This window comes from Astyanax mexicanus, chromosome 6 (genome assembly GCF_023375975.1).
Source record: "Astyanax mexicanus isolate ESR-SI-001 chromosome 6, AstMex3_surface, whole genome shotgun sequence".
Lineage (NCBI taxonomy): Eukaryota > Metazoa > Chordata > Actinopteri > Characiformes > Acestrorhamphidae > Astyanax > Astyanax mexicanus.
The window spans coordinates 1,591,933-1,612,658 of record NC_064413.1 but is presented as its reverse complement, the minus strand read 5'-3'; the positions used below and the strand labels follow the sequence as shown (position 1 = coordinate 1,612,658).

At 37.6% G+C, this 20,726-nt stretch overlaps 2 protein-coding genes across 6 annotated transcripts in view; one reads left to right on the top strand and one right to left on the bottom strand.

Moving 5' to 3' along the window:
* Window positions 1-1,173: 1,173 nt before the first annotated feature.
* gnl1 (guanine nucleotide binding protein-like 1) lies at window positions 1,174-19,800 on the top strand. 2 transcript variants are annotated; one of them, XM_022666978.2, is made up of 12 exons: window positions 1,174-1,396; window positions 3,928-4,081; window positions 4,704-4,840; window positions 6,092-6,243; window positions 6,374-6,445; window positions 10,226-10,418; window positions 10,528-10,626; window positions 12,797-12,979; window positions 14,064-14,242; window positions 15,354-15,519; window positions 16,573-16,713; window positions 17,493-19,800. In XM_022666978.2, the coding sequence occupies exons 1-12, from the start codon at window positions 1,324-1,326 to the stop codon at window positions 17,732-17,734; spliced, it is 1,791 nt and encodes a 596-aa protein (XP_022522699.2). In that variant the 5' UTR covers window positions 1,174-1,323; the 3' UTR covers window positions 17,735-19,800. The 2 variants fall into 2 exon arrangements, with proteins under 2 accessions (XP_022522699.2, XP_049335921.1); XM_049479964.1 differs by lacking the exon at window positions 3,928-4,081.
* Window positions 7,047-20,726, bottom strand: part of LOC125802329 (golgin subfamily A member 6-like protein 4) — a 113,005-nt gene continuing 99,325 nt past the window's right edge. Inside the window, exon 2 of one of the 4 annotated variants that reach the window (XM_049479969.1) lies at window positions 7,047-7,198. The gene's annotated coding sequence lies outside the window, so the exon portion shown is untranslated. Of the gene's footprint in view, window positions 7,199-7,280; window positions 7,302-7,663; window positions 7,820-20,726 lie in introns of those variants that run through there. The other 3 variants (XM_049479971.1, XM_049479968.1, XM_049479970.1) reach the window with 3 other exon arrangements.

Genomic DNA, 20,726 nt, shown 5'->3' with positions numbered 1-20,726 from the left:
ATTAGTAGTAATATGGTAAAATATGTTTATTTATAGACAATATTCTGCAGTGATCTGAGTGATTTACAGACTGACTGTGTGGAGTCTGGCTGGGTGCTATTTCAATAGCGGGCACTACCAACTTCCTCTGCTGTGGGGGTGTTTTAGTGGTTGTATTTTAGCAAAAATATAGAAAAATGGGGCTGTGTATCACCCTCGGGGTATGGCAGAGGAAATGTATTGTGTATAATGTTAATTCAAATAAATTTTAACATTTATATCGGTGTACGAACGCATTTAATGTGGAGTCACAGTGGTATCGCCCGCCTGGTTTGGTTGTAGTTTGGCCAGAGATACTCTACGGAAAATAACACACACTTGAGAATGTGTTTCGTGTTATCAGACACCAGGGGGCGCTCCAGAGCGAGCCCAAAATGAATGGGTTTAAATTGAGCTTTAGAGCAAAAACACAATTTATAATTGTTTTTAAACTTTTTTACAGCGAAATATATTTTTTTCCTCAAGACAGCTCAATATCAAATGATATTGTGCTAAAGACATACTTTTTTTTAAAGCTTTTGAACTCCAGTTTGCTGTAGAAAAATGGACACATTAATAAAAAAAACTTTATTCTGATTTCCTAATTTAAAATAATAACTAGAGCAAGCACTTAACTATTTTTAATTTAAAATCGACACTAAATTCCCTTGATTTTTGTTGACTCAACTCTCAGCTCAAATTTGAAAAAGGCTAAAAATAATTAAAAATTAAAAATGGGAGGGGTAGTTTGGGAGGGGCACTGGGTGATGTATGGGTTTAGAGGCAGGGCAGAAGGTAGAGCTGATTGGCTGAACTGCAGCAGTTAAACACAGTTGAACCTGAAAGGGAGCTGAAGAGGTGGAAATGACAATAAAATCACAATAAAAGCGTTTTTCAATGGTTAGAAAATGTTTATAAGACATTCATCAGGAATGGTATGTTTAATCGCTTTAAAGGAACACATTTTAGATATTAATGGAAAATATATATTTTAGGGTTTAGTGGCTATATAGTGCATATTTTTCAAGTTTTTAGCCGCTTACCCCATTCACCCCCATTCATCGAGAGCTCCCACGCGGGCTCCCCCTAGCGGTTGGTGCAGTAATTTTCTGATCTAAAGTCGGCAGTCTCGCTTTAAACTCGCTTTATCTGTGGTCTGGCGTCGTAGGGAAAAGTAGGCAGCTAGCATGTGCAGAGTGGCGGAGAAACTTCATCCGCCGTGAATAAACACACAACTACGGCCAAACTACAGCTTTAAACTACAGAAAAGTGGAGTATCTCGTTGTTTAGGCTTTCTGGGAGAACATGCCACGGAGGAAGCCGTTCAGTAACAAGCAGAAAAAGAAGCAGCTCCAGGTGAAGCGGGAGAGAAAGCGGGGTAAGAGTGGTTAAAGCTGTAGTCTGGCTGAATAACTCCACGATTTTCTACGCTATTCGGCTGTTTTTCAGAGCTGACATGGCACCTAGTCGTTTGTGAGGAGTTTGGTCGGGATAATTTAAGCTAAACAGGCTTTTTACGTCGCTTATTTATCAATTTAGCTCGTCTGAAAAGCGCTGGTTGTTGTTATAGCCCTGTTCTGTACTGTAGAGGTTGGTTAGCTAGGTTAGTTCATTGATAAACGAGGTTTAACGCTGGGAATCGCTGTGCTGTCGATTTGTGCTACCCGTCAATATGTGCTGCTTAGCTGCTGTGCGCATGCGCGGGCACACAATCACATTGTCACAATGTTTTTTTTTTCGGGGTTTTTTTTCAGCTTAATTCTCTGAGTTGCTCGAGTTTATTTAACAATCTGTGCTCTATGCTTTATTAGCTGTTTGTTTTTATGTTGTTACTCTGTGAAAAATGTAAAAATACAATAGAATATAAAACATATATGTAGGTTATCCTAGCTAAGTTTAGCTAGGATAAGCTAACATATCTTTAGCTTATCTAGCTATATTTATACTTTTTAAAGCTATTTAAGCTAGTTTACTATAGCTAGCCACCTTTGCTCGCTGTCCAATGAAAAACATGCATCTCCAAAACAGCCACTTTATACACACTTTTCAGGAGAGAGATAAAACCTTCTAAACTTTCCATGTAAATCAATGTAAATATATATATATATATATATATATATATATATATATATATATATATATATATATATATATTTCAGGTCATTTTGTAGTATTTCTATTGGTACATACATCAATATTTTTTAATACAATGTAAAGGACAGTTTGTTTGTTGAAATTATGTAGTAAACTAAATATAAACAAAAATAGAGATGCTTGCTTTTCATTGGACAGTGAGGATGTACACTATGGTACCCAGCTAAGCACGTTTTGACGAGGCAGCACAAATCGACAGAACACCGCTGACACTGTCAACATCACACACACACACACACACACACTGACTTCAGGACTTTGAGGACACAGCAGTGAGTGAGTGAGACAGCTAACCCAGCTGTCTGTCTGCTGTAAATGAGAGATATAGAGAATGTAAAGTGTCTAAAGGAGCTGAATAGAAGCAGCACCGCGGTTTCTCTTCATTCAGCAGTGTTTTGAGTGTGTTGAGTGTTTGGGTAATGCGGAATAGCAGAGCGCTGCACTGCGCAGACTCAGAACAGGGTTATGTAACAGTGAAGCAAAGCACTGGAGATTGGAGGAATCAGTGGATGCTTTGTTTATGTTTGATAAATATATATACTATATTATATAGATGTATTACACACAGAGTGATATATTTTAAGCGTTTACAGCCAGTAAAAAAAACCAAAAATAAGCGTCTCAGAATATTTGAATATTGTATAAAACCAATTGGTACTTTTGGGTAGTGTGGGCAGTGTGCCAAGTCCTGCTGGAAAATGAAATTCGCATCTCTATAAAAGTTATATAGATCACTCTGTGTGTAATACATCTATATTATCTTCCATTCACCCTGTTCCTCAAGGCTCAGGACCCCACAGGATAGAAAACCACCAAAGAGCAGCTATTATTTGGATGGTGGTTATTGTGTCCACCAACCAGAAACATCCAGTCTCTAGTTGCTGCTTCCTGCCTCCTGCTAGTTGCTGCTGCTGATTGCCACCTGCTAGTTGCCGCTGCTGCCGATTGCATCCTGTTATTTGCCGCTGCTGCCGATTTTCTCCTGCTAGTTGCCACTGCCACTGATTTCCTCCTGCTAGTTGCCACTGCTGCCGATTGCCTCCTGGTAGTTGCCACTGTCGCCGGTTGCCTCCTGCTAGTTGCTGCTGCCGATTGCCTCCTGCCAATTGCCTCCTGCCGATTGCCTCCTGCAGGTTGCTGCTGCTGCCGATTGCATCCTGCTAGTTGCCACTGCCCCTGATTTCCTCCTGCTAGTTCCAGTTGCTGCTGCCGCCAGTTGCCTCCTGCTAGTTGCCACTGCTGCTGATTGCCTCCTGCTAGTTGCCACTGCTGCCGATTGCCTCCTGTTAGTTGCCACTGCCCCTGATTTCCTCCTGCTAGTTGCCGCTGCCGCTGGCAACCTGCTAGTTGTCAATTGCCTCATGCTTGTTGCTGCAAATTGGTTACTGCCAGTTGCTGCTGAACGTTGCCTCCTGCTAGTTTAAATTTTTACATTGAAACCACATTTATTTTAGTGTTGATGAAGAGCTATAAAGTATCACATTAGCTGATGAGAGCTGGTCTCAGTGTGGGGTTAATGTCAGCAGAGAGAGAGGGTTCATGCACAGAATATAAAGTTGCTGCTGGGTGAATCTATGGGCCTATTGAAAGTGTTCCACGCTCGTAATGAAGTGCTGCTTGTTGGCTTTTCACAGAGAATCCTTTTATTTTCTGAGGTCAGTAATAAAGTCAGCTTCTGAAAAACATCAGAGCACACTGTGGGGAGTGTGTGAGGGAATGTGCGGTTAGTGAAACGGTGCGTCTGTGTGTGGGAAGGTGATCCAGGCTCGGGTCAGAGCAGCCGGAACGCGAGCGTGGAAAGAGGGGTGAGACGGGACAGACAGTCGGACACGTCAGACAGCGAGACCACAGACATCAGGAGGATCAACCAGCAGCCTGGCACCAGAGACGGACGATATGACCCCAACAGGTGAGCGCCCGAGAGGCAAAACTGTAACTCAAGATCCGCGTCTGCATAAACAGAAAGGAGATATTTCAGCAGGCAGAGGCGGCGGCGGCTGGAACAGAGGCAGGAGCTGCTTCAGCTAACAGTACATTTATTTTAATTTGATTATATAACAGGAATATTACAGGGTTTTTAGAGAAAAAGAGAAAAAATAATAATCAGATTTGTCGACTACCAAAATAATCATTAGTTGCAGCCCTAGTGTAATGTACAATAGTTCAGAATTTTTCATTATTGTTTTATTTTATTTCGTTTTCACATTTTCTTTTTCAATTCAGTTAGTTTTAATTAGTTTTGGGTTTGCTAGTTATTTTTTTTTTATTGGTGCTTAGTTTTAGGTGCAGGATTCAAAAATGTGTTATATAATAAAACAAAAGAAACCATTAAAAAATATATACAGTTACTAAATATAAGTAACTGTAATATAAGCATTAAGTGCAAAGCATATGTTATACTGCTGCTTAAACTAGCCAATAGAATTTCAGCAGGATGTGCTGCTGAAATTGATCAAATGATTTTCAAGATTAATCGTGCACATTAACGTGTTAATATTAAACAGTACTGTTTGTTTCTGCTGTTGGTTCAGATTCCGGCTCCACTTTGAGAAGGAGAGTAAGGACGAAGTGGAGAGGAGGAAGAGGATGGCTCAGGAGAGAATACTGCAGCCTGTTCCTGAGAGAGAACTAGAGATGGACATAAACCAAATCTACCCTGAGGAGCAAGGTGTGGCTAATACCAGGCTAATACTACAGGATTTAATAAATCAAATCTGATATAAAAACGTTAGATACCCTGTACCCTGTGATTGTCATACCAGTACACCAGTATCAGAGATTCTCTGATTAAATATCTGCTCTTCTGTGAACCGTGTGAGATTTAGTGATGAATCTCTGAGCTGAATCAGTTTAGCAAAGGCCAGAAAAAGTTATAGAACACCTGCTGTTTATATTTCAATTCAGAATAAATACAAGACATTCATTTTTCAGTGAGAAGGATGGACAGACAGGTGGAAACATGGGCAGATAGATAGGCCTATTAATAGATATGTGGATGGATAGATAGATGAGCAGATAGATGAATAGATAGGTGGATAGATGTCCATTGATAGATGTGTATGGATAGATGGTGGACGTTAGATAATAGATAGATAGGTGGATGGATGGATGGATGGATAGATAGATAGATAGATAGATTGGTGGGTATATGGGCAGATAGATGGGCGGATAGATGGAAAGCTGGGCGGATATATGGATAGATGGGTGGATGGATAGATGGGTGGATAGATGGATGTATAAATAGGTCCATTGATAGATGTGTATGGATAGATGGTGGACGTTAGATAGGCTGATAGATAGATAGATGGATGGATGGATGGATAGATAGATAGGCGATGGATGGATCGATCGTTTGATTGGATAGATAGATAGATAGATAGATAGATAGATAGATAGATAGATAGATAGATAGATAGATAGATAGATAGATAGATAGATAGATAGATAGATAGATAGATAGATAGATAGATTGGTGGGTATATGGGCAGACAGATGGGTGGATAGATGGAAAGCTGGGCGGATATATGGATAGATGGGTGGATAGATGGATGTATAAATAGGTCCATTGATAGATGTGTATGGATAGATGGTGGACGTTAGATAGGCTAATAGATAGATAGATGGATGGATAGATAGGCGATGGATGGATCGATCGTTTGATTGGATAGATAGATAGATAGATAGATAGATAGATAGATAGATAGATAGATGGATAGATGGATAGATAGATAGATGGATAGATGGATAGATGGATAGATGGATAGGTGGTAGATGTTAGATCAGCAGATGGATTGATAGATGGATAGATATAGATATAGGTGGATACATGGATGGATGTTGGATGTATTGGTGGATAGATGGATAGAAAGATGGATGGATGGATGGACCCTACTTATCCTTATTGTGTCTACTCTCTCAGGGCTGGATTTCCCTCGGAGACCCTCGTGGCATTATGGGATGCAGAGAGAGGAGCTCCTGAGGAAGGAGGAGAGGTCGTTTCGGGAGTTTCTGGAGAATCTTCACTCCAGGAACCCTCCTGAAACCCTGAGCCACTTCGAACACAATCTAGAGGTGAGAGCTGAGTCTGAACATCAGTGATGAAAAACATCAGAAATCTTCTTTTATCCTCTTTAATTTGAATTATTTGATTAACTCTCTTTTTTTATTGAGCTCTTCCTTCTTTTCCTCTTTATTTTCACAGACATGGAGGCAGCTGTGGAGAGTGCTGGAGATGTCCGACGTCATTCTTCTCATAGTAGATATCCGACACCCTGTAAGAGCTTTATAGCTTTTTAATGTTATACAATAATAGTTTAACAGTAATTGTATGAGATAAAGCTATGGGGTTTTGATATTGGTCAGTCCTTAACTTGTGGATTAAGTTATCTGGCTAACTCAAAATCCCTTTTATTAACTACACCTCCAGGTGAGTTATTATGATGATGAAAGTGTGAATGTACTGTATGTGTGTAAGTGTATAAATGCTGCAGTAGAGAGTAACAGCAGCAACACCATCTGTTCCAGCACTACAGCCTTACTACACTATATATATTATATATATAGTGTAGTATATATTATATATAGTGTTTTATATATATATATATATATATATATATATATATATATATATATATATATATATATATATATATATATATATATAATACTAAAATGATTATTTTTTCAGTTTTTAGTTCATTTGTTTTCTTTAAAGTCCCTGGAAGTTTAGTGCACAATTTTGTACACTGGATTTTGTACTATTTTCAGTTTTTCACTGAACTTTATGAGCTTAAATGGCAAAAATAAAGGTGAAAAAATGGGACGTTCTAAACTTTTAACCAGTAGTGTATTTTTTTTTATTAAGGAAAACAAAGCAATCCAGGCTGTTCTCATACAGAGTTCCCCAATGGTGGAACAAACTACCTTCCACTAACAGATCAGGAGAATCTCTCACTATCTTTAATAAACTCCTGAAGACAGAGCTCTTCAAAGAGCACTTACTCTCCTAACACCTCTAACTAACTACCTTCTTCTACCAGATCAGGAGAATCTCTCACTATCTTTAATAAACTCCTGAAGACTGAGCTCTTCAAAGAGCACTTACTCTCCTAACACCTCTAACTAACTACCTTCTACTACCAGATCAGGAGAATCTCTCACTATCTTTAATAAACTCCTGAAGACTGAGCTCTTCAAAGAGCACCTACTCTCCTAACACCTCTAACAAACTACCTTCTACTACCAGATCAGGAGAATCTCCCACTATCTTTAATAAACTCCTGAAGACTGAGCTCTTCAAAGAGCACCTACTCTCCTAACACCTCTAACAAACTACCTTCTACTACCAGATCAGGAGAATCTCTCACTATCTTTAATAAACTCCTGAAGACTGAGCTCTTCAAAGAGCTCTTACTCTCCTAACACCTCTAACTAACTACCTTCCACTACCAGATCAGGAGAATCACTCACTATCTTTAATAATAAACTCCTGAAGACAGAGCTCTTCAAAGAGCACTTACTCTCCTAACACCTCTAACTAACTACCTTCTACTACCAGATCAGGAGAATCTCTCGCTATCTTTAATAAACTCCTGAAGACAGAGCTCTTCAAAGAGCACCTACTCTCCTAACACCTCTAACTAACTACCTTCTACTACCAGATCAGGAGAATCTCTCACTATCTTTAATAATAAACTCCTGAAGACAGAGCTCTTCAAAGAGCTCTTACTCTCCTAACACCTCTAACACACTAACTACTTCTAACCTCATCTCCTTCTTCCTCTTCTCTACTCCTCTATCCCATTATTTCCCTCTGACCTCCTTAAGGCCCTATCTATAGATGCTTTATTTTTAACTTCTATTATTTTTGTACTTAACCTCTTCTATTATTTGCACTTCAATATTGTAAGTCGCTTTGGACAAAAGCGTCTGCCAAATGTAATGTAATGTAATGGAAAAGTGTGAAATATGTTAATCACAAAAGCCTATCTATTGAAATTCACTCCTGCAGCTTCTATAAGTAAAGATACACAATCTCCATTATCCCATATAAATAAAAAAAACACTTTAAAACAGTGATTCAATTGATTAATTGAATTAATTCGATTAACCTCCCGGCCCTAGAGTGAGTGAGTGATTGATTGATTGGTTAGATGCTGTACTCTCTGAATCGAATATTAAACATATAGATGCCCTGACATTGATATATTTGTGCATCTCAAATAAATAGAACATAGTTAAAAAAAAAATACTTTATTTCAGTAATTAAGTTGAAAATGTGAAACTCTATATATATTATATAGATGTATTAAACACAGAGAGTGATCTATTTTAAGCCTTTATTTATTTTATTGTTGATTGATTATGGCTTACAGCTAATGGTACTTTTGTTGGCAGTGTGGGCAGTGTGCCAAGTCCTGCTGAAAAATGAAATCTGCACCTACATAAAAGTCCGTGCAGTTTTGTTTTCCCACAAAATCTTACAGCACTTCATATCTTACAGCTTCCCTCTGCTGCTGACAACTTTTATGGAGATGCAGATTTCATTTTCCAGCAGTATTTGGCAAACTGCCAACAAAAGTAACAATTGATCTTATATAATATTCTTATATAATGTTCTGAGACACTGATTTTTGGGTTTTTTATTGGTTGTAATCCATAATCATCAACAATAAAATAAATAAATAAAATAGAATAAAATAGATCACAATGTGTTTAATACATCTATATAATATATGAGTTTCACATTTTGTTTCAACTGAATTACTGAAATAAAGTAACTTTTTAATGATACTCCAGCATTTAAATGTTTTCTTTCCTCTTTAATTAGCTTTGATCTCAGCTGTGAATGTAAATCTCATGCATTTCCACCGCTTGTTTGATAGGAAGGTGAAGTGCTGTGAAGTGTGGACTCTGTAAATAATGAGCCGAGCTGCTCTCTGCTCCACCAGAGCAGCTGATCACTACAGCCTCCTCACTACAGCTCAGATTATACTGCAGGAACTGGCTCCTGAAGTGGAGGCTAAGCGAGAGCAAACAGCAGTCAAATGGAGAGCTTGTTTGAGTTGATTTAACTAAAGCTACTGGGGCAGAAGGCAGTGTGGAAGGGGTGTAGCACACTCTGTCACACAGTCTCAGCTGTAATACACTCAGTTTAAGAGCTGCACACACACATACAATACACACACAATACACACAAACTGTGAGCCTTACTTTATAAAACAGAAATAACCATTATAAAACAGGAAATATAGATATTTAAGTGCTTGTTTAGAAAAAAAATAACGTTTCATGTTTTTTAAGAGGTCACCAAATTATTTTTTTTATGTTTTCTGGTGAAAATGTTTGGCTGAATCTTGGACTAAACATTATGAAACATAATCTGACCTGACTATCAAATATCAAATCACAAGCTTTGGAAAATAATTAGAGACCATATTCAGAGCACTTGTTTGCAGAAAATGAGAAGTTGCTGAAATAACAAAAAATAATGATGCAGAGCTTTCAGACCTCAAATAATTCAAAGAAAATGCTCAGAAAAAGTTCATATTCATAAAGTTTTAAGAGTTCAGACATCAACATTTTGTGGAATAACCCTGGTTCGTTTTTAATCACAGTTTTTAATAATGCATTTTGGTATCATGTTCTTCTCCTCCACCAGTCTTACACACTGCTTTTGGATAACTTTATGCTGCTTTACTCCTGGTGCAAAAATTCAAGTATTTCAGTTTGGTGGTTTGATGGTTTGTGATCATCCATCTTCCTCTTAATAATATTCAATCCAGAGGTTTGATAAATTGGTAAAATCAAATAAAGAGTTTTGTTTCTGACCAATCAAAAGAGACCACACACCTGCATAGTTTGTTGGAGCACGTTTAGCTGTGTTTAGGTGTTTTTGCCTGTGTGAAAACAAACCAAACCGAGTGATTTAACCAGAGTGTTTTAGACCAGAGGAACATGCTACAGAGAAACTACACTATAATGTGAGAAAACAACCTCACATCACTATAGCTACTCTTTTCTCTTTTCTCTTTTCTCCCTCTCTCTGGTCCAGGTGCTGCAGTTTCCTCCCGCTCTGTATCACTACATCACAGGTCCGCTGAAGAAGCAGGTAGTCCTGGTGCTGAATAAGATTGACCTGTGTCCCGCCTCACTAGTACTGGCATGGAAGCACTACATGACCGAGCACTTTCCTCACCTGCACTGTGTCTGCTTCACCTCCCACCCGGGACAGCCCTACAGCACCTGTGAGATCACCGCCCGGAGAAAAGAGCATTCACTTCTTACTCATATATTCCTCAGGCTGGGTTTCTGAGTACTTTAGTGAACTTACCTGTCTTTGTTTCTTTGCTTTAGTGCTGCAGAAAAAGAGGATGAGGAGGAAGTGTGGGTGGAGCCAAGCGGGAGGACCAATCCATATTATGAGGGCGTGTCAAGAGATCACAGCAGGAAAAGGTAAGACACGCCCACCGGACACATGAGCGTAGCATAAATCAACTACAGAGATACATTATACATCTCTGGAAAAAATTAAGAGAGCACTTCCGTTTCTGAATCAGTTTCTCCCAAAAGTTGATGATATCTTGCACCCTGAATGGTAACACGCTGAATGGTTTAGTTCATGTTACAACTAAAAGTTAATCACACCCACGATTTTGAGCTGGGGAAGGTGTACTTTTCCCGTTGTTACGATAGCAAAGACGCACTGTCTTGTCTTTTTTTTTTTTATTCTAGAAATAAGTTTTGATAGCATTTTAAAGTATTATTGCAGACTTATAGTCTTAACCTTTCTGAGAGGAACAGATTTATTTAGCAACTCTTTTCTTGAGTTCGGCTTGACTTTGGGTCGGTGTGGCTAAACTGAGAAATCCTGTTCAGTGACGGACCCTCTCTAAAGGTCTCTGTATTGGATTTTCTGTGTTTAATCTGATCTAAGCCGGTGGAGTATGCTTTTTTTTACGTGACTGCGTAAATAATTAGCTACCTGCCAGAGTCTGATAATGAATGTGTTGCTGGTTGGGAATAAAAACAGGCTCATTAATGATTAAAGCGATAATTAGGGGAATAAATCAAACGTACACCGTGTCCCCCTCTTATGACAGCTAATGTCAGTCAGCCAGGACATTTTATTTATGCAGTTTATTTCAGAGTATTATTACGCCCCTGCGGTGAGCATCACGCAGAAAACATATTTAAACAGTTACACACACTTCTCCAACTGTGTGGAGGTGTTACTAAACACTAATAGACTCTACTGCTTATGCAGATTCTCACACTGTATGACTCACAGTTATCTATAAACATGCACTAAATATAGATACAGAACTGTGTGTCATTTCTCTCAGAAAGAGTATCAACAAGTTTGCTTCAAACTGCATGAAGTTTGTTTAAACTCTTGAAAAACTGTATGTGGCTTTGAATGGAGTGTGTGATTTAATAGGGCTGCAACTTGACTAATCTGGCGATTATTTTTTTAGTTTAATCGATTAGTCAACGATTATTTCTGCCATGCCCTCCATCTCTGCCCATGCTGTGGGTATGCAGTCTGTTTCTAGCTTTTTTTATTGCTTCAAATTATTAGAAATGACTAAATATAGGATTTAAATGTCCTTTAATATCCAGAACATTGTCCTTTAAATGTATAAAGTTCTGATATTTAGTGAGGAAATGTGTAATCTGTTATGTTTGAATACTTTCGGAGACACAGGTTGAGTGTGTAAGTGTCCCCAGTACTTTGTGTAGGGCTAAAAATTAAGTATTGGGTTGAAGGAAAAAAGAAATAAATAAACATATTGTTTTTCATCACGCGCTCCAATACACTACTGCTGCCCCAGCTACTACTGAATTGGGACAGGGCTGGGAAAAACACCGTTATAAGGAGATAGGGAGCCTGAGAAGGGGCGGAAATGGAAACAAAAAAGGAGAAAGAGCAGAAACTAAAGTCACGCCGAGGCCGACAGAGAGAGAGAGAGACAGGGGAGGGATGTAAACAAAAGCTCTCCAGAGAAGCGGTGGCTATGTTAATCTTCACCCTCCTGGTGTGTTGGGGCATTACTAGTGATAGAGGGAGTCCTAATGAGTGGGTTGGGTAATTTGCCGTGTAAATTGGGGAGAAAATGGGAAAAAATGAGAAATAAAATTATATATATAAAAAAAGAAGCTCTCCAGAGAAGAATTGTATTAATCTATTTATTTTTCATTATAGTTCAAACAACCTCAATGAACAAATGAACATTTGGAGTCAACACCTTTTTTTAAAATTGACATTATATCAATTATATCGACTAATCGTTGCAGCTCTATTGATTCAGGCCTGCAGGTAGCACTAGGGATGTCCTTAACACGATCACATGATCAGAAATCAGGTTAGGATCACTGATGTATCGAAAATGTTGTGTTATGTTGTTACTCCTTAAGTTCACTATTAGAAAACCCATCATGCGCTTTACTTACAAGATAACACCTCTCAGCTTAAACAGGCAGTTCCCTAAAGGTAACGCTGGATCAGTTTGCGTACTGCAGTCCCATGACTTTTAGCATTTTAGGGTATAATATAATAATAATATAATATAACATGAGTAATACAGTACGTTGGTGTGTGTTGTGTGTTGTTTTTATGTACCAGTTGATCTGAGTAGCTGGGAGAGTAAGATACAGAAGGATGCAGTTGCCATGGGAACAGGAGCGGACTGGCCTGACGACGGGGCAGAGAGCGTGCTGATGGAGCACCACAGTGATACTGCATTAGAAATGAGCAGCTTCTCACAGGAACTTTATAAAGATGGAGTTCTCACATTAGGATGCATAGGTGAGCCTGAAGACAGTACTTCTGATTAGAGTGGGAAGTTTAACCGATCAAAAATAAAAAAATAATGCAGTAAACCATATTATTGTATTTATTTAATTAGAAATTTACAGCATTATTAAATTATGTTGTGCTAAATTGTCCTATTGTATTGACTACACTATCGGCAAGTTTTTTAATAATTGTTATTGTACAATTTTTTAGGGTCATATGGGCCATCGGGGCACAATTTTCCCCATCAAATAATACCTACTACAGAGACTATTATTATTACTACTATTAGAGATCATATCTGTTCAATATGTTTATATTACTTTAATCCTGTATACATGAAGTACATTATTAATATCATGATATAATTTATCATTAACTTACTGTTAGAATCTGGTGAAAATCTCAATGAGTGTGCCATATTATATCATATGCAATAATAATGTAAAATTTAATGCATTAATAACATCATGTAAATGTAATATAAATTTAGTTGCAGTAGCCTATTCTTTTTTTTTTTTTTATATATATATATATAATTTAATGTTTTGTCATGTTGCCAAAAATATCGTTATCGCAAAACCTACTAAGGAGATATCATCAGTGTTTAAAGAACGTTTTATTAACAGAGTTTAAAAATATCCTGTGTAGTTGGATAAAACAATTACTAAGTACTATATGAAGAAGTCTTATTTTAATAATTTGTGTAAAGATATAGATATATTTGATATAATGTTATGACCATATCTCCCAGCTCTAACAGTGTCTTATTACATACACTGCACTCTGTGGCTTTTATATAAATTTAAATATGTATCAGAATTATATTATATAGACTGTAAGCAAGTTAAAAAAATCTGAATACACTAAATATATAAATAAAAGCAGTTTCTAAACACACAAAATTCGAAACATGCCTGTATATTCATATTAAATGACCCTCTTTTATTATGTACATAGAGCGGGTAATATCAAGGCCAACAAAAATTATTAATCTTTTGTGCATATATTGTACAATAAATCACTGATGTAATTATCAAGACAGTCCTCAGTGTGTGCTGTTGTGTGTGTGTGTGTGTGCTGCCGGTTCCTGCAGGTTTTCCTAACGTAGGAAAGTCTTCAGTGCTGAATAGTCTGGTTGGGAGGAAGGTGGTGAGCGTCTCTCGGACTCCAGGACACACCAAGTATTTCCAGACGTACTACCTCACCCCCACTGTTAAACTGTGCGACTGTCCCGGACTCGTCTTTCCCTCTCGAGTCAACAAACAACTCCAGGTAAAACACACACACACACACACACAACATACACACAGATATACACACATACACAACACGCACAGATATACACATACACAACACACACAGACACACAGACATCCCAGGCTTCAGTAATGGATTGTTGTGTTTAAATCCTGGCCCAATCCCATTTCACCCCTCTATAATGGAAATGGATGAGTAATTCCATATATTAGTTCTGCAGGTATGTAGCATCCTTGCACCACAGTGTTCTGTACCTGTTAAACTGTCACTGATAGGCTGATAGATGTTTTTGTATGTAAAGATGGTGTTTGTTAGTTTTTTTTTTGTAGTGTTTGTTTTCTTTTTTAAGTGCAATCTGCTCATTTCTGGCGAACGTAAAGCCCAATCTGTCATTTTTCACTGTTTTTTGATCAGCTATAAATACAGCCAGAGCGCCCCCTGCTGGATGCTTGCATTCATACATTTATTCTCCATTTACACCATTAACCATTTAAACCCGGCCTATTTTGGTGTGTTTTTTTCTCAGTTTTTTTCGATTTCCTCTTTCACTTGTTAAAACACAGTTATGTTAGGAGACAGACCTCATTTGAGATGTAAATGCTTCCAGAATTTGTAAATCTTCATGGAATTGATCATGTTTTGATCACAGTCTTATCCCTCGTCTGTTCGCTCACTCAAACATCCTGAATGAAATGTTTATGAAAGCTCAGTTTTAACACTATACTTAATAAAAAAATGTGGGGTTTAAATCAGGCTTTGGCTCATAATGACAGTTTATAGGTCGGGTCAGGCTGGATTGTTTTGGGCCTGATCTAAGCTCTAGTTGGCAGACTGTTCAGACTAGAGGTGCACTGATTTATCGTTTTTTTACTTCCGATAGATTTACTTCTATACCGAAACAAATTTCTCTGAAATACCTTTTTCTTAGCGTCCTTCAAATCATTTTGGAGCATTTCTATTGGTCCATTCATTATGATATTTTAAAATAATTAAAATATGAAACAAAATCATGCAAAATTCACATTATGTCACAAAGTGATATCACAACAATATGATATTAATTCAGGTAGTTCTATTAGCATTTGATGAGTTAACTGTACTAACTCTTATTTTATCTTCTTAACAGATCGTGGCTGGTATTTACCCGGTGTCTCAGCTGCAGGAACCGTACAGCTCAGTGGGATTTCTGTGTGAGCGAACTCCATTCCTCTCAGTCCTGAAGCTCACGCACCCTGAGCACAGCCCCGGCTCACAAGAGCCTCACGACTGGACCGCCTGGGACGTGTGTGAAGGTACAGACAAGCTTTCTAGGAATGCCTAAAAATGACATACAATTTTTTTTTTTATATATATATATACAGTAAAGTAAAGTAGTTTTTTAAAGAAAATAAAATTAAAGTTCCATGTATATTATTTGGCTCTTCGACTGAGCACCAAAAATGATTTTATAAATGCCGTTTTCAGACTAATAATGTTCATTGCTGAATATTTTATTAGTGCCCTATTAAATAAGTCCCTACAATTTACCCATAGCCTTATATAAATAGATCAGAGATACGTTACCCTTATATTTAGTGTCTGGCCTCCTTTTTAGGTTTAAAAATAATCAATATCAATATATAGTCTCATCACCACAGGAATAAAAAAAGAAAAAGAAAAATAGTAACTAAAAAAAGTAAGTATTAATAAATAAACTAATTACAATGTTTTTTTGCTGTTGTTTTTTAGTTTACATCAATTGTTATTAAGCACTTATTATACATTATACATTCCCGGTAAATACAAATATTAAACTGAAATAAAAACTTGCAATAGAGATTATTTAGGTTTTGGGTCAAAAGATGGTCAAATTTAAGTTATTGTGTACACTAGTTTAATATTTACATCTCAATTTAAGATGCATATAAGTATTCTAGAATCGTGTTGTGAATGTCTGTCTCCTGTAATATATTTTATAATTTAATAATAGGTTAATATCAGTACGTCAGACTATTAAAAGGTCTTGCAAAATCTGTCTAGTTTAGCTGTTGCAGTAAAAAGTACATTGGATCGGGAGACTTACCAATAGAAAGCACAGATTTAGGACATGGAGAAAAAAAATGTTAATAATAATCACTAATATTAAGCAGATTAAGTTCAGCTCTAGTTATAATAATATTCAACTGAAACAAATTGAGATTGTGTGAATCAGAATTAAATCAATTTAGGAAATGGATGGTGAGGCGAAGCCCTAATAAACAGGCGCATATTTTACATTTTACTCAGTTGTGCAGTTGTGTGAATGTATTTTTTGTCAATTTTATTCTGTATTAACTCGTCTTTTTCTTGTTATCTCTCACACTCAGCGTGGGCGGAGAGGAGAGGGTATAAAACGGCGAAGGCGGCGCGGAACGATGTGTATCGAGCAGCTAACAGTCTGCTGCGACTCGCTATAGACGGACGCCTCTGCATGAGCCTGCGACCGCCGGGATACACACAGAACAAAGGTCAGAGAGCAGCCAATCACACTGCAGTTCAGTTTATAAAGGTGTAACCTCTGATACCTTGTACCATTACATTACATAACATTAATTATACTCACCTAAACTTATCTACCATATAATTCCACATTTTTAAACTGCTGCTGATGCTGTAGCATTGCTGAGTAGCATCACAGCGCTAACGCTCGGAGGAAAGCACAGCGACTCGGTTCTGATACATCAGCTCACAGACGCAGCCTTGTGCTGATCCACATCACCCTAGGAGTGATGAGGGGAAAGAGAGAGCACCATGTACTGTACTGTACCCACCCAGAGAGAGAGCAAGGCTACAATTGACAACCTCAATATTTGGTGGAATAACCCTGGTTTTTAATTCATAACCCACAGTTTTTATGCATCTTGGCATCATGTTCTCCTCCACCAGTCTTACACACTGCTTTTGGATAACTTTATGCTGCTTTACTCCTGGTGTAAAAATTCAAGCAGTTCAGTTTGGTGGTTTGATGGTTTGTGATCATCCATCTTCCTCTTGATTAAATTCCAGAGGTTTTCAATTTGATAAAATCAAAGAAACACGAGAGGAGAGACACACAGAACACGTAAAAACATTCACGCAAATATATAGATATAAAAGCTTAAAGCTGTTAAAGTGAAAGAGTGCATATTCTTTAGTTTTTTAAGTGTCACAGTTGCAGGGGGAATTAAAGTGGAATTACATGTTTGCTTAATCAGTGTTTAATGAAGTATAAAGACACTTTTTTTTTTTCTTGTTTTATTTCTAACAGATCAGTGGGAATCTCATCCAGAGCTGCCGGATATCGTGGCTCTTCAGGGCCGAAGACCCGAGGATGAGGAGAGCAGCGAGGAGAGCAGCTCGGAGCCGGAGGACGAGGACGACCGAGACGCAGACGACGACGAGGACGGAGACGGAGACGACGAAGACGAGAGCGTGAGATCCGACAGAAAGAGCAAAGGAGGATTCACTCTCAACATGTTCGGGGTTCTGGGGGAGAACGAGTGCGAGTGAGGGATCAGCACCCTTCTGTCTGCTGCTGTCATCCCTCGTTCATCTCCGTCAGCTACATTCCGCCTCCTCTCATCACCGCTCGTTTCACCATTTCAGGAACCAGGAGCACGACTGTACTTTCCACTGGTGACAAACATGGACCAACACACACACACACACACACACACACACTGTACAATCATCAAGTGCTACACCCGAACTCCAACCTGTTTCTTGCTGCAGTTTAAAGCAAGGCCCAATCCCATTTCACACCTTGGTACGTTAGGGGGGTAGGAATTGGGCGTGTTAGCCTTTCATACGGTGAGTTTTCAGATGCACACTTCAAACCGAGGGGTTTTATGAGAGTCACTGGTAAGAAACCCACAAATTTAAGTATTTTCCTTGTTAAAAGTGATGATTAGCACTTTTGTATTACCATAGTCTAATGTGTGGTTTCAATATTTAATGGCCAAATTCTTCATAACAAGCATAAAAAAGCTCACAAGTAGTAATTTTGTCTCAGTAGCTAGCTAACTAGTTTATCTAACTTTCCCATTCCACCTTAAATGGTGCAATACACAGCAGGGGCTGCATTTAGGGCATTACAGGAAAAAAAGCAAATCGAAGCTGATTTCTGAATTCTTTCTAACAAGCATAAAAAGGATCACTATTAGCTTGTCTTAGTAGCTGGCTAGCTTATCTAATAATACTTTATAGAGAATTACTGGTAAGAAAACCCACAAATTTCAGTATTTTCCTTGTTAAAAGTGACAGTTAGCACTTTATATTAACTTACATTTAAAGTGTATTTCTAATGTTTTATGGCCGTATTCTTCATAACGAGCTTAAAAAAAGATCGCTAGTAGTAGTTTGTAGTCTCAGTCGCTAGCTAACTAACTTTCCCATTCCACCTTAAATGGTGCAAAAGATGGCAGGAGCTGCAGCATTTAAGGTGGAACGGAAAAATAAAATACAATAAAATAAAAGCGAATCAAAGTTCTGAATTCTTCACAACAAGCATATAATAAGCTTGTCTTAGTAGCTGGCTAGCTAATTAACTTTCCCGTTCCACCTTAAATGGTGCAACAGACAGGAGGGGATGCAGCATTTGAGGCGGAATGGAAAAATTAAATAAATAAAATTAAATAAAAGCTAATCAAAGCAAATTAATTAGTACACTTAACAATACTTGTTATTATGAGAATCACTTGTCAGAAACCCACACATATAATAAAGATCGCTAGTAGTAATCTGTCTCAATAGCTAGCTAACTAGCTTATCTAACGTTCCCGTTCCACCTTAAATGGTGAAACAGACCCAGGGGCTGCAGCGTTTAAGGCGGAATGGAAAAATAAGCTAAAGCTAATTTCAGCTCTCCTTCAAAAGAGGAATTAAGAAATGGAAAATAATAATTAATTTCTGCACCAAATACCTCCCCCAACTTTCTGAAGACATATAATAAAGTTAAATATAGTTAATATAGTTATAGTTGGTTTCTTAATTTTTAGAGGGAGTATTTCACCCCTTCCCCTTCTACTAACTCTGTTCCAATGGGAAAGAGGGGGTAGGGGTAAGTGGTGAAATGTGATTGGGCCCAAGTGTGCCTCTGTACCCTTAGAGCCAGAAACTCTCACGAGATTTTAGTTTTAGTATCATTACTTAAAAAAAAAAAAGAAAAAGAAAAAAAAATCATTTCATTTGAGTTTTTCTTTCTTTTTTTCACGAACAAGAAATGCAATCTCGATCTTGTTTGAGAGGTTTGCGAAGGCAGATTGAATGTTATTGCGGGGCGCGAGTGCACAGACAGTATTATTCATTTGTTACAGATGAGTACAATCATAGATTGATTAAGAATCTGAGCTCGCTGCTTTATTGCCAAAGGCCACCGTGCGGTCAAACATGCATTGAGACGAGAGAGAGAGAGAGGGTTGCGGCGCGAGAGCCTCACACCTGCATGCAGCACTGGAGGCGCGAGAGTAAATAAAAGCAAGCCGTGATATAAGAGATGCTGTAGATCAAAGCAGAGAAGCTACAGAAGTAGGAGATGGAGAGGAGTGGAGATCTGAAGAAAGTTTTTTTTTTTTTTTAAAGCAATAAGAAGCTCTGAGAATTTGTCACAACAGACGACAGGATTCCCAAAATGCTGAATTTATACTGTCAGGTTCAACATAGCACCTAAAATATGATAAATACTAGCTTTTAGAGTCTTAAAGATGGTTAATTCTAGTTTATTGTCCTCCTCACACTTCATAACTCTTTATAATCATATTTTATGATGCTTTATGATGATGAATTAATGATGTATAAAAACAGAGAACCATGATGTGCTGTTGTGGCGTTTGTGCACGGGTGCTGTTCAAGATTAAATTTGTATTTTTTGGTAAATTCTTTAAAACAAAACAAAAAAAACGAGGTTAGCTGTTTTAGTTATAGATTGATCAAATTCAATCCCATAACCAAAAAGTTAAAAAATGAAACATTTGGCTAAAGTTTATATACAGCTCTGTAAAAAAAAAAAAAGAGAGAGCACTTAAAAATTATGAGTTTCTTTGATTTTATCAAATTGAAAACCTCTGGAATATAATCAAGAGGAAGATGGATGATCACAAACCATCAAACCACCAAACTGAACTGCTTGAATTTTTGCACCAGGAGTAAAGCAGCATAAAGTTATCCAAAAGCAGTGTGTAAGACTGGTGGAGGAGGAGAACATGATGCCAAGATGCATGACAAAAAAAAAACTGTGATTCAAAATCAAAGGTGATTCCATCAAATTTTGATTTCTGAACTCTTAAAACTTGAATATGAACTTTTTTCTTTTTTGCATTATTTTAAGTCTAAAAGCTTTTTTGCATCTTTTTTTGTTTGTTATTTCAGCCATTTCTCATTTTCTGCAAATAAATGCTCTAGTCTAAATGACAATATTTTCTATTTGGAATTTGGCAGAAATAGTTTAGTTTCAAACATAGTTTATAGAATAAAACAACAATGTTCATTTCACTCAAACATAAAC

Bases quoted from the DNA above. Each gene is read 5' to 3' on its own strand.
- gnl1 (XM_022666978.2), top strand. From the start codon at position 1,324: ATGCCACGGAGGAAGCCGTTCAGTAACAAGCAGAAAAAGAAGCAGCTC. The intron at 14,243-15,353 runs GTAAAACACACA...TCTTCTTAACAG, and splicing joins GAGTCAACAAACAACTCCAG to ATCGTGGCTGGTATTTACCC. The intron at 15,520-16,572 runs GTACAGACAAGC...TCTCACACTCAG, and splicing joins CGCCTGGGACGTGTGTGAAG to CGTGGGCGGAGAGGAGAGGG.